Genomic DNA, 14,278 nt, shown 5'->3' on the forward strand with positions numbered 1-14,278 from the left:
TGTCCTTTAAACTGAGCTGCTTTACGGCAGCTAGTGCAGTAAACAAAAGGGCATTCACACACTCAACAATACTTCAACATGGTGAGCCAAACAACCATACCCATAGTTTGCTTACAGCAAATATTCAGCAAGGCACAGATGGCATTTTCAACTGAATTCTAGCCAGAAAGTCGGTAAAGCACAGGCATACAAATTTACAAGGAAGCAATTACGATGTACACTGAAGAGTGCATCTCTTTTCCCACCTTATTTGACGTTTTCAAAATAGGAACTTCGCTCTCAGATCGCATTTTGTTTTCAATTTCTTCCCAGTTTCTGTCTTCATTCTTGAACAAAATCCTACAAAACAAGTGAAACTGTTTATTAGTCATTGCTAGGACAAAGTGGAAGGAAAAAAATGACAATTCCCTCCCCACACCCCGTATTCTTATTTACTTATGTGCTCATGAATAGTTCTCCTTAGCAACACAAAGCAACCTTATCTTAAACATGTTTTAAAAAAGGAAAATGATGGATGAATTTATTAACTTGACTGGATGGCTTAGTGGTGCTAATTCATGTTGATTAGAAGTTTTCTTAACCGTTTAGAATAGAATTGTGTATCCAAGCCTCTAATGGGTTTTCTTTTACTCAATTTACATAAAACCTCTGAGGTCACGTAATGTTTCTGAGGTCATATTTTCAGGTGTGATGCCTTTGAGAGGTATAACAGTGCAAAAGAACATTAACTTAAATGATATAAATGCTGCACAGTAAACTGTTCAAAGGGGTTATTCATTGAATAATTTATTGCTTTTGCTTTCCATGGAAATCATTGTGCAACTTGAGCACACTTTATTTTTCTTTCATGGGATGTGGGCTAGAATCTGTTGCCCTTGAACAGAGTGGCTTGAAAGGCCATTGCAGAGAGCAGTCAATAATCAATGGCATTGCTATGGGTCTGGAATCACACGTAGGCCAGTCTAGGTAAGGAAGGTACATGGGGTTTAAATGACAATCAATAACAGCTTCATGGTGACTATCATTTCGGAAAACTTTCTTTGCTTTTCTAACTTTTAAATTAATTTAATTTAAATTCCACAGCCAGCATGGCAAGATTTGAACCCAAGTTCCCAGAACATTAGCCTGGTCTCTGATTACTCATCTTGTAATATAAACAGACTTCATATCTTCTTGTGGAAATTTCTTTTGGCTCTTTCAGTTACACCGATGAATTTTCAAAGGTACAAATGAAAGTTTAGTTCTACTGCAATCAACCTTGATAAATGTGAAGTGATTCATTTTGGAAGGTCGAATTTGAATGCTGAGTACAGGGTTAAAGGCAGGATTCTTGGAAGTGTGGAGGAACAGAGGGATCTTGGGGTCCACGCACATAGATCCCTCAAAGTTACCACTGAAATTGCACATCTACCTAGGTCAGTGCAATGGATGAACACTGCTCTTTGGTATTCTGGAGACTTTGATGCAAGAGCATTTCACAATTCTGTAGATAAAAGGGAGTATGAACTAGTAAACAGTTACAGATAAGGCCAGGTTGCATGCTCTGTTAAGCCATACACTATTCTTGCTCTTGTAATATATTTCCTTAATAGATCTCCAAGGTAGTCATACTAATGCAATGTTGAGATTAATTATTGAATATCACAAATCATTTCATGAAATATTTTATTACTTAATTCTATTATTCTATTAATTTAATTAAATATTCTAGACTGAAATTTACAATGCAAGGTCCTTTGCTGACATCTCTGGGATTGGTCATGATCAATGCGTGGGGTTAAGGGGATAGGGTGGGGAGTGGACCGAAGTAGAGCTCGTTCAGAGGGTTCGTGCAGACTTAATGGGCCGAATGGCCCCCTTCTGCATTGTAGGAGTTTATGGGTTCTATGATCTGCAGCATAGCACTTAATCACCAGAAAATAGGAAGTACCATAAATTGCGTGATCTCAGCTCAATTCCCCAGTTGTGCAAGATTTCACTTTGCAAAACATGTTCTTGCCAGGTATCTCCCAAAGCATGGACTATAGAAAGTCAGACGATATGTTGCTTAATGTTTTGTAATATATTTATTGAAAAATCACTGATTTATAGTAGACCAAATTTGTCGGTTCAAGATCAGATCTAAACCACCAGAGAAAACAAAAAGCCTGGGTAAGCAGAGGCCTGAAATAAGGTGGCTTGAAAGAATAAAAAGGGCAGATTGAGTAGGCAGACTGAGGCCTGATATCTGGCTGCCACAAATGGGTCAGGCAGGCAGGAAGGAAGCCTGCAATTGTAATGACAATATGGCATATTCTAACAATAAAGCAAAATTAGTACAGGAAGAAAACTACTGAATAATCTAAGAAGCATCTCTAATGTGGAAACAATCGAGCAAATGCAAACAAGCTACAGGCTGCTATAAAAATATCAGTTTTTAAAGGAAAAACATTGCTTTGTTTTTACAGATTTATCTCAGTTTAGTTGTACTATGCACACAATGGCAGAATAAACTTGGTTTGTTCTTACTGGAATAACGGAGGTGGAGAGGCGACCTTTTAGATGTCTACAAAATTGAGGGGCATAGACAAGAGTGGATAGGCAGAGACTTTTCCCCCCAGAAGGGGTCAATTACTAGGGGGCATAGGTTTACGGTGCGAGGGGCACGGTTTAGAGATGTACAATTCCATATTTCCTCAGTAATAGAAGATTTATGATTCTGTGCAAACTCAAGAAGATGCAGATCTGTTAGATTTGAAGTGGAAATCAATCCTGCTAATCTGTGCTGCAACAGCCCTTTAAATCAATAATTTAAATTAATAGAACAAGGCAAACATTTTCCTTTCCTCAAAACCACTTACAGTTTTGTCCAAGCATATTTACTGGAATTTGACAATTTAGAAACAGATGCAAAGTTACAAAATATCATATGTGAAGAGAGCAGAAAAAAAAGGCTCAACATACATGGGCACAAAATGGAACAGGAGAACAACATCACAACTGGCTGGGTACAATCATTGGGTGAAACTGTATATTCCTGTTACCCCACCAGAAAACCAAGGGAACTCCATCTACAAGTTTGCTGATGACACGAATGCATCAGATCTCAAACAACGATGAGTCGGAGTACAGAAGGGAATTAGAGAAGCTAATGGCATGGTGCAATGGCAACAATCAATGTCCCTCAATGTCAACAAAACAAAGGAGCTGGTCATCGACTTCAGGAAGCGAAGTGCCATACATGCCCCTGTCTGCATCAATGGTGCCGTGGTGGAGATGGTTGACAGCTTCCTCGGTGTAAACATTAACAACAATCTGTCCTGGTCCACCCACGTCGACGCTACAACCAAGCGCGTGCAACAGTGCCTATACTTCCTCAGGAAACTAAGGAAATTCTGCATGTCCACAATGACTCTTACCAATTTTTACAGATGCACCACAGAAATAATTTTTACAGATCCACCACAAGTCCTATCTGACTGCATCACAGCCTGGTATGGCAACTGCTCAGCCCAAGAACGTAAGAAACTAGAGTTGTGAACTCGCCTCCCATCCCTTGACTCTGTCTACACCTCCCGCTGCTTTGGGAAAGCAGGCAATCAAAGACCCCTCTTACCCAGGTTTATTCTCTCTTTCATCGGGCAGAAGATACAAAAGTCTGAGAACACGCACCAACAGATTCTAAAACAGCTTCTTCCCCGCTGTTACTAGACTCCTGAATTGCCCGCTTATGGACTGAACTGATCTATGCATCTTCTCTACTGTTGTAGCACTATACGCCGCATGCTTCACCTGATGTCTATGTATTTACATTGTGTATTTATCATATGCCCTAGGTTTTTCATGTATGGAACGATCTGCCTGGACTGCACGCAGAACAGTACTTTTCACTGTACCTTGGTAAACGTGACAATAAATCTGAATCTAAAAATTTAAGAGCAGGACAAAAGCATGGCATGGTAGCATGCTGCACACCCTCCCATGCTGCACTACCCTCAGCCAGATCGGGTGCACACCAACACACAAACCCCTCTGCTCCAGCTGCACACTAGGCATCAGCAACCCAACATAGCCATCTCTCTTGGATATCAGACTACAGCACCTTTGCAAAAGCCAAGAATGGATACATCATACTCCGCACAAAAAAATTACAGGAAGTCCTGAAAACCCCAGCCCATAAGATGAAATTACATGCGCATCCAAAATGTAATCGAACTTCCAGCCACACCCAGAACAGAATCCCATCCAGGCTTGGAACAGAATCAATGTCAATCATATAGTCAACAAATAACGGAGAGAGCAGCAACAAGTCCAGGTATTACTCAAAACCAGGGTCTCCCACAGAAGGAGGAGCGAAAAGACCAGAACTGGCCCTCTGGACAATAAAAGCTCAGGACCCAGCCCAGGTCCTGACTCATCACAACACTCAAGGAGGGGCCATAAACCAAGACCACCGCACTGACAAGCAGACAACATGCCCCCAAGGGGAACGACAGGATACCCACGAAGCATACAACTAACGGAAAGATAATCAGCCAAAGGTTAACAACACCCCCCCCCCCCCCCCCCCCCCCTATCATATCTAACCCCATTTAGGGTAGGGCACAACTCCCACTTACAAGGAAAGAAAGAAAAGCACTCCAGCCCTAGCCAGGAGACCCAGCCCTGTTGTCCCACAAGGATCGGTTCTGGAACCTCTGCTCTTTGTGGTTTTTATAAATGACTTGAATGAGGAAGTGGAAGGGTGGGTTAGTAAGTTTGCCGATGACACGAAGGTTGGTAGAGTTGTAGATAGTGTTGAGGGTTGTTGCAGGTTACAACAGGACATTGACAGGATGTAGAGCTGGGCTGAGAAGTGGCAGATGGAGTTCAACCTTGATAAATGTGAAGTGATTCATTTTGGAAGGTCGAATTTGAATGCTGAATACAGGGTTAAAGGCAGGATTCTTGGAAGTGTGGAGGAACAGAGGGATCTTGGGGTCCACGCACATAGATCCCTCAAAGTTGCCACCCAGGTTGATAGAGTTGTTAAGAAGGCGTACGGTGTGTTGGCTTTCATTAACAGCGGGACTGAGTTTAAGAGCCGCGAGGTTTATGCTGCAGCTTTATAAAACTCTAGTTAGACCACACTTGGAATATTGTGTTCAGTTCTGGTCGGATTATAGGAAGGATGTGGATGCTTTGGAGAGGGTACAGAGGAGATTTACCAGGATGCTGCCTGGACTGGAGGGCACGTCTTATGAAGAAAGGTTGTGGGAGCTAGGGCTTTACTCACTGGAGCGAAGAAGGAAGAGAGGTGACTTGATAGAGGTGTATAAGGTAATGAGAGGTATGGATAGAGTGGATAGCCAGAGACTTTTCCCCAGGATGGAAATGGCTGTCACGAGGGGACATAATTTTAAGGTGATTGGAGGTAGGTATAGGGGAGTGTCATAGGTAGGTTCTTTACACAGAGTGGTGGGTGCGTGGAATGCACTGCCAACGGAGGTGGTGGAGTCAGTCATTAGGGACATTTAAGCGACTCTCAAGACAGACACATGGACAGCAGTAAATTGAAGGGGTGTAGGTTAGGTTGATCTTAGATTAGGATAAATGGTCGGCACAACATCGTGTGCTGAAGGGCCTGTACTGTGCTGTACTGTTCTATGTTGTCTGACACCATTTGCCAAGATTCAATCTGGGCAATTTATATTCCACTCAAGGCCTAACACTGTTTACATTGATATGAATCTAAAACCATTTTCCATCTATGGAAACTGCACAAGTGTACAATTTTGAATAGTCTGTAATTGTCTCCCTCTTCACTTTTGACCTCCCATTAACAAAAAATGAAAATGTAAAGTTCTTTGATTACCTGATCTTCAGAGCAGTTTTCTCCATTGCGTGTCTTATTTTTTGTGACAACTGGGATACAGAGGTCAACATCAAACTGTCTAGAACCGCCTAAAATATAAAAAATACCAATGAGGGAATATGATGGTAAAATCAAAGAAAACTGAAATTATAAGTGCAACTGGAGCCTATTACATCAGATCAAACATTACATTTTTATTCAAATAATCTCATTAGTCCTGTTGATACACTTAAGATGTAAATAGCAAAAAAAAAGAGGTTTCTGTCAAAAATGTAGACTTAGATAGATGTTCTTTCATTTTCCCACTACAATTGTTCAGAACTCCTCTTTGGGGAAATAATAATCAACTGCCTGCATTTTGCAGTCAGCAGTGAAAAGAGGGTGCTCATTGCTGACTCAAAGAAAGCTGCCCACAAAGACCTAGCAATCTCTGTGGCGTGCAGGCTACCTTTCATGGCATTAATTTGAATTTGGGGCACGTCAAGGGGATTTTCATGCATCCAGCAACACTGAGGGCATTAAGCACGATAAGCAGCCAATCACACTGAAGACGTTTCAGACAACAAATCAGAAAGTTAAAAGCACTGATTATCCAGGGTCCCTGGTTCGATTCTCGGCTTTGGTCACTGTCTGTGTGGAGTCTGCATGTTTTCAGTGTCTGCGTGCGTTTCCTCCGGGTGCTCCGGTTTCCTCCCACAAGTGCCGAAAGACATGCTTGTTAGGTGAAGAGTACATTCTGAATTCTCCCTCAGTGTACCCAGACAGGAACTGGAGAGTGGTGACTAGGGGATTTTCACAGTAACTTCATTGCAGTGTTAATGTAAGCCTACTTACGACATTAATAAAGATTATTATCCTTCACATTTTAATCACTCCATATATACAATCGATATCAATGACTTGGACAAGGAGACCAATGCATATAGTACCTATATTTGCTGATGACACCAAGATAGGTAAGAAAGTAGTTGTCAAGAGGAGATAAAGAGTCTACAAAGGAATATAGATAGGTTAAAAAAGTGACAAAAATTTAGCAGATGGAGTGTAATGTGGGAATTGTAAACATGTCCATTTTGGCAACAAGAATCGAAAAACAGTATATAATTTAAATGGAGAGAGAATTCATAACTCAGTGGTAGAGTGATCAGAGCGTCCTGGTACGTGAATACAAAAGGTTTTTTAAAAAATATTTTTTATTCTCCTCTTTTTTCACCTTTTCTCCCAAATTTACACCCACCAACAATAATCAGCAACAAATATGTCAATCTCAATAACAACGATCCCATCCTCCCACCAACCCCCAAACATTAGCCCGCATGTTTACATAAACAAATGACAAAAAGGAATCCGGGATTACCCATAGTCACACTTAATACACAGTCCCCCTCCTCCCCCACCCACCCCCCCCCCCCCCCAACTAATGTTTGATGTTATCCAGTTCTTGAAAGTGCATAATGAATAAGGCCCATGAATTGTAAATCCCCTCCATCCTTCCCCATAGTTCAAACTTAACCTTCTCAGGAATCAAGAATTCCAACAAGTCCCCCCGCCTCGCCAGGGCACAGGGTGGAGAGGCTGCTCTCCAACCCATCAGGATCTGCCTTCACGCGATCAACGAGGCGAAGGCTACAACATCCGCCTCTGCAACCATTTCCAACGCTGGCTGGTCCGACACCCCGAATATGGCCTCTCGGGGGCCCGGGTCCAGTTTCACGCGCACCTCTTTAGAAATTACCCTAAAAATCTCCTTCCAGTAATCCTCTAGCTTTGGACAGGACCAAAACATATGAACGTGATTAGCGGGGCGCCCCCCCTCGCAACGCTCGCACACATCTTCTACTCCTTCAAAAAATCGGCTCATCCTTGCCCTCGTGAGGTGTGCTCTGTATACCACCTTCAGCTGTATCAGCCCCAACCTCGCACACGAGGTGGAGGCGTTCACTCTCCGGAGCACTTCACACCAGAATCCCTCCTCCATATCCTCTCCCAACTCTTCATCCCACTTTGCTTTGAACCCTTCCAGTGGTGCCTTCTTCTCTTCCAAAATAGCTCCGTAAACCCCCTTCTCCACTCTTCCTGTCGTCAACACCTACTCCAGCAATGTGGAGGCCTGCTCCACCTGGAAGCTCTGTATCTCCTTTCTGGCAAAATCTCGAACTTCCATGTATCTAAACATTTCCCCCTGCTTCAGCCCATACTTCACTTCCAGCTCCTTCAATCCTGCAAACCGACCCCTAAGAAACAAATCTTTTACTGTCTTAATCCCCTTCACCTCCCATTTCCAAATATTTCCATCCCACTTCCCTGGCTCATATCTGTGGTTCCCCCAAATCGGTATTTCCCTTGACCATTCCCCCAACCCGAAGTGTTGGCGAAACTGCCTCCAAATTCTCAATGAAGCTATTGTTACCGGACTCTCGGAGTACTTCCCCGGGGCTATCGGAAGCGGCGCTGTTGCTCGTGCTTTCAATCCCGACACCCTGCACAAACTCTCCTCCATTCTGACCCACTGGGAATCAATCCCTCTGACCCAGCTCCGCAGCTTCTCCACATTCGCCGCCCAGTAGTAATACATCAGGTTCGGAACTCTCAAGCCTGCCTTCCCCTCTGTAGCAGCACCTTTCTAACTCTGGCCGCCTTCCCTCCCCACACGAACAAAGTAATCCTTCCCTCAAACTCTCAGAAAAAAGCCTTTGGCAGGAAAATCGGCAGGCATTGAAAAATAAATAGAAATCGCGGCAACACGTTCACTTTAACCGCCTGTACCCGAACTGCCAGTGACAGAGGGAGACCATCCCACCTTGCCAGATCAGCTTTCACTCTCCCCACCAAACTAGAAATGTTGTACTGGCTGAGACCCCCCCCCCGCCAACCAGCACCCCCAGGTACCTAAAGTGAATCCCTGCCCTACGGAATGGCAGCCCTCCCACCCCTGGCTGAGACACCACAAAATACTCACTCTTGTCTAGATTTAGTTTGTAACCAGAGAAAGACCCAAAGACTCGAAGCAGCTCCAATATTCCCCCTATCGACACACAGTTCCGACACGTATAACAGCAAGTCATCGGCATATAAGGACACCCTATCCTCTATTCCCCCCCCCCCCCCCCCACCACCACACACACTATTCCTATCCATACCCCCGAACTTCTTAATGTGATGGCCAACGGCTCAATCGCGAGTGCAAACAGCAGGGGGGACATCCCTGCCTAGTCCCACGGTGGAGAGAAAAGTATCTCGAGCTGATGTTGTTTGTGCGGACACCCGCCGTCGGCTCCTTATAAAGTAGCTTTACCCAGTTCACAAACCTTGGTCCAATCCCAAACCGCTCCAGACTGCCATCAATACCCCCATTCTACCCAGTCAAACGCCTTCTCAGCGCTCAATGCCACAACAACCTCGGCTTCCTTCCCCTCCGCCAGTGTCATAACGACGTTCAATACCGTTCTAACGGATGAAAAAAGCTGCTCCCTCTCACAAACCCCGTCTGTTCTTCACCTATCACCTTCGGGAGGCACTCCTCCAGCCTACCCGGCAGCACCTTCGCCAATACTTTTGCGTCCACATTCAAAAGTGATATGGGCCTATACGGCTCACACTTCGTCGGGTCCTTATCTTTTATTAGCAACAGGGAAATCGATGCCTGCCCCAAAGTTTGTGGCACATCCCCTTCCCTATCGCCTCTTCAAACATCCCCACCATTAGGGCTGCCAGCTTATCCTTGAATTGTTTATAATATTCCACCGGAAACCCATCCGGCCCTGCCACCTTCCCTGACTGCATCCTCCCAATGGCATCTTTTATCTCCTGCTTCACTATCGCTCCTTCTAATGTAGCTCTGTCCCCTTCCCATGACCTCGGGTACTCCAATCCATCTAGAAATTCCTGCATCTCCCGGTCTCCCCCAGGTGGTTCTGACCTGTACAACCTCTCAAAATTCCTCAAAGACCTTGTTAATCAGATCCGGAGCACCCACCATCTTCCCTGCCCTGTCCCTCACCTGAGCAATTTCCCTTACCGCTGCCTCCCTCCGGAGCTGACCTGCTAACATACCTGCCCTGCCTTATCTCCATGCTCGTAAACTCCACCCCTTGCTCGTCTCAGTTGGCGCACCGCCTTCCTGGCAGATAGTCGGTCAAAGCTCGCCTGTAGTTCCTTCCAATTTTCCAACTTCGCTGGGTCCCCATCTTCTGCATAACTCCTATCTACCTCCAACATCTCATCTAATATCCTCTGCTGCTCCAACCTCTCCTCTTTGTCACCCTGACCTTAAACGAGATCACCTCACCCCTCACCACCACCTTTAGGGCCTCCCAGTAACTGCCTTCGACACCTCACCCGCAAAGTTGAAACCTACATATTCCTCAATTACCGTTTCAATTTTGTCACAGAACCCTTGGTCCCCCAAAAGTCCCACATCTAATTTCCACCCCAGCCTCTGCGCTACCCCCTTCTCTAGTACTATATCCACCCAATGCGGAGCATGATCTGACACTGCAATTGCTGAGTATTCTGACCGCTTCACCCCAGCCAGCAAAGCCTTCCCCACCACGAGAAAGTCGATCCGCGAGTATACCTTATGGACTGCTGAGAAAAACAAGGTCTCCCGCTCCCTCGGGTGCAGAAACCTCCAAGTGTCCACCCCTCCCATTTCCACCATTAGCTCAGCCAACGCCAACACACTTAACAGTGCCACAAACCTCACCTCCTGCGCCCCTGTCAAATCACATATCTACCCCGCTGATCTGCCACCACATTCTCCATCTGGAAACGTACACTTTTGCTGACCATTACCGCTACCCCTCGAGCCCTTCCGTCAAATTTAGAGTAAAACACCTGACTAACCCAGCCCTTTTCAAGTCTCAGCTAGTCCTTCACCCTCAATTGAGTCTCCTGCAGCATTGCTACATTGGCTTTCAAACTTTTAAAATGCACAAGCACCCTTGATCTCTTGACCGGACCTAGCCCCCTGACGTTCCACATGTCTATCCTAACTGGGGATCTCTTACCCGACCCCCCCCACCCCTCTTATCCACCACCATCATACCACCGGGCCCTGCCCCATGAGCCTGACCCGCCCCTATCCATTATTAACACCGAACCCCTTCCCCCTCCCAAAACCCCTACATCTCCTCTCGAAAAAACAACTCCCAGCATCGATCCCTTCTCCCCCGCCCCTTGCTCGCCTCGTAGGCCCATCGAAACCTGCTAACCAGGCTCCAATGTCCACAGCCCTCCTCTCACCTCACCTCAGTTCGCTAGCCGACTTTAGTTAGCTAGCGCGGGTAGCTCCCCCCGCCAAGGTATACCGTCCCCTCCCACCCAGTCCCAGAGAAAAAACAAAAACAATCCAACCCATACAATTCACTAAAATAAGATATAACCGTCGCAACACAGAATGCCAATCAACCCAACCAATAAATCGAACTCTGTAACAATGTGAAGTGAAGTAAATTACAATACACGCAAGTAAAAAGAAAGTTATAGAATTTATACATTTTCCAGCTGCACAATCACAGTCCACAGTCTCTCTTCCAGCTCCGCTCCTCACGTCTGTCCCAAGCCTTCTGCCCTCACGAACGCCTCAGGCGCCTCCGCGGTCTTGAAATAAAAGTCTTTGGCATTATACGTCACCTCAGCTTCAATGGGTATACCATACCAAATCGCATCCACTTGTTGTACAGTGCCGCCTTCACTTGCCCGAATGCCACTCTTCTTTTTGCCAACTCCACTGTCAAGTCCTGATTGATCCGAACTCTTAGCACCATTCCACTGCACATTGCGCTTCTGCTTCGCCCAGCTTAACACCTTCTCCTTCATGCAGTACTTAAGCTCGTTCACTTTGGGCTTCGGGCTTAATGACCGATGAGCTCGGTCCAGCTCGTACCGGGAGTTCTCACCCTCCCCCATCAAATCTGCCAACCTCTTAGCAAAGTACTCTGTTGGCCTTGGGCTCTCTGTCCCTTCGGGCAAGCCCATAATTCTCAGATTGTGCTGCCTCGAGCAGTTCTCCAAGTCCTCGAGCTTTGCTTGGAGTCCTCTGTTGACCTCCACCACCCTCCGCAGCTCGTCCCCCATTGAGGTGAGCTGGTCGCTGTGTTGCGACACGGCCTCCTGAACTTCCTTCATCTTCTCGCCCTGCTCTCTCTCACTTCAGCCGATGTCCTTGCCGCAGTTACCCTCACTGGAGCTATTGCCTCCTCCACCAATGACTTCAATGCGACCGCCATCTCCTTCCTCAAAGCCTCCACATGCCTCGCACTGCTTTTCCAGCTCCACAGCCATCACCTGGTCATCTTCTCCACCGTAAGGAGCGGAGCCCCACCATGCGGTCCGGCATCCGCCATCTTGTCAGCGCTTTTGCTGGTCCTCTCATTCAACAGCGAGCCCGTGTTTCCTCCCTTCTTCGACGCTGCTTTTCGCATCCTTTAGTGACTTATTATTTTTCCTTTTTCCCCTCCCCCCTTCTTTCCTTCAATCTTTTTTTAAATAAAAAAACAAAATATTCTTCCTTTGAAAAAAAACTTTTCACAAAGTTTCTTTAAAACTACTTTCTCTTCTTTTTTGTATTCCTCAAGAATCTTCTGGCAACATTCTAGGCGGGAGCCACCCGATGTGGGACATGTCACCTACATCGCGCCCTGGCTTCGGGCCTGCTGCCTCGTCCTCCATTTAGCTCTGACCGCCATGCACACTGGGCACAATGCCTCAGCTCCAGCCGCCCGACACCCGCGCAGGGTTCCTTGCCGGTTTTCAAATCCCACCGCAGCTGATGATGAAATTTCAATTCAATAAAAATCTGAATTAAAAGTCTAATGACCTTGAAACCATTATTGATAGTCATAAAAACTCATCTGGTTCAGTAATGTCCTTCAGGGAAGGAATTCTGCTGGCCTTACCTGGTCTGGCCTACAGACCCACAGCAATATGGTTGACTTTCAAATGCCCTCTGAAATGGAGAGCAGTTAGGAATGAGATTTTGCAGTGAGACCAAGTGTTAAAACGAATACTTTCATCAGTTCAATATGCCACCGACTCTCAAATCCCGTAAAAAAGAATTTTAATAAGGTGCAAACTCCAGAAGTTGTGGTAGAATTCACTGTTATTGCACCTCAAAGACTAACAGTTTTTCTGTCATTACTACACAAAATCTATGCTATTGATCCAAAAAATATCAATTTGTAATTGCACAGTGCACAAAAGAAACTTCAGCTAAAAATGAATTCCAGGTCAGAGGAGGAAATACTAGATGGGATGACCACTAGCTTGAACAAAATGGTAGGTTTTAAGTGGGGCTTCAAGAACGAGAGAGAGGGGGAGGACTTTTTGAAAGAAATTCCAGAATATGATGTCTAAGCACCTGAAGCCACCATTGCCAATAATGTGAAAAGAGCCAGAGAAATGGTGAGTTTAGGAGTTCTAAAGAGGGGAGATTATGAAAAGATATTTGGAGAGATCAATTCAGTTTGGCATGAACAGAGGTGGTAGGTGGGGGATAAGGTTTGGGCAATAAAAGCTTTGGGTGATCTTAGGTTTACAGTGGGTGGGAGGTTCAGCTAGAACAGATTAGTGGCTGAGTTTGGAGGCGACAAAGTTATGTACAAAAGTTTCACCCCTAACTGGGCTGAGAAGGGGCATAGGTAAGTGATGATGTGAGGCAGAAGTAGGCAAGTTTTGTGAATGACAGCACATGGAGCTCAAAAATCCCCTCCCCCTCACCACCCCACACGCACAAGAAGCATTAAAGAAATCTAGAACTCTCCTTGCCAAATGTCTGTGGATTCTGCACCAATTGAAATCTTCCAAGACTGGATGAGATCAGCACATTTTTAGGTAAGTTTATCCCGGACATTGAGAAAAGGTGGGTAAAAGGAGTTAAGATACAGTCCAGCTGTAAATTAACAGAATGCCATGACATTCTCAAGCAGCTGAACAGCCTACTCCTGTTTCTATCGCTCTGATGTAAAGACTCTGTTTCTTAATTGAGATCAATTGTTGCAATTCTTACTTCATCCCTACTCCATGTTTTCTTCTTTGTAGCCTGATCAGCAACTTCTAAAATCCGAGCTCTGGAATCACTTGGTCTGCCATTTCCAGCCGGTGGTTTTATACATGGCACTGGAGGGATTTTTCTAAAGTTCAAACTTTCGTCAAAAACTCGATCAACCAACTGATCAGGAAAGAAAGAAGTTATTTAAGGGGAAAAGATTAAAATTATTCTTTTAGTTTAGTTTAACAACACTACGCACATTTATAGTGGGCTTATATTTTGCACCAGAAAAGTCTGAAGGATTCCTCCATCCCCATTCCCACCGCCACTCCTGAAATCAGCGACCCTGTATTCAGCCAGCAACAATGCCCAATTCTAGATGAAGATGATTCAACATTCCTACTATTTTACAAGTCCAAACTCTGGAACGTTGAAACAATAATTACACCAATTTC

General features: G+C 45.2%; 1 protein-coding gene across 13 annotated transcripts in view; it reads right to left on the reverse strand.

Annotated features, from left to right (window-relative positions):
- Nucleotides 1-14,278, reverse strand: part of cep170aa (centrosomal protein 170Aa) — a 198,809-nt gene that overhangs the window by 14,007 nt on the left and 170,524 nt on the right. For all 13 annotated transcript variants that reach the window (XM_038815096.1, XM_038815157.1, XM_038815166.1 and 10 more), the window contains 3 exons: nt 13,842-14,003; nt 5,834-5,922; nt 246-339 (listed from right to left, as the gene is read on the reverse strand). In XM_038815096.1, the coding sequence (XP_038671024.1) occupies nt 246-339; nt 5,834-5,922; nt 13,842-14,003 (345 nt within the window). The remainder of the gene's footprint in view (nt 1-245; nt 340-5,833; nt 5,923-13,841; nt 14,004-14,278) is intronic.

This window comes from Scyliorhinus canicula, chromosome 1, assembly GCF_902713615.1.
Source record: "Scyliorhinus canicula chromosome 1, sScyCan1.1, whole genome shotgun sequence".
NCBI classification, from domain to species: Eukaryota; Metazoa; Chordata; class Chondrichthyes; order Carcharhiniformes; family Scyliorhinidae; genus Scyliorhinus; species Scyliorhinus canicula.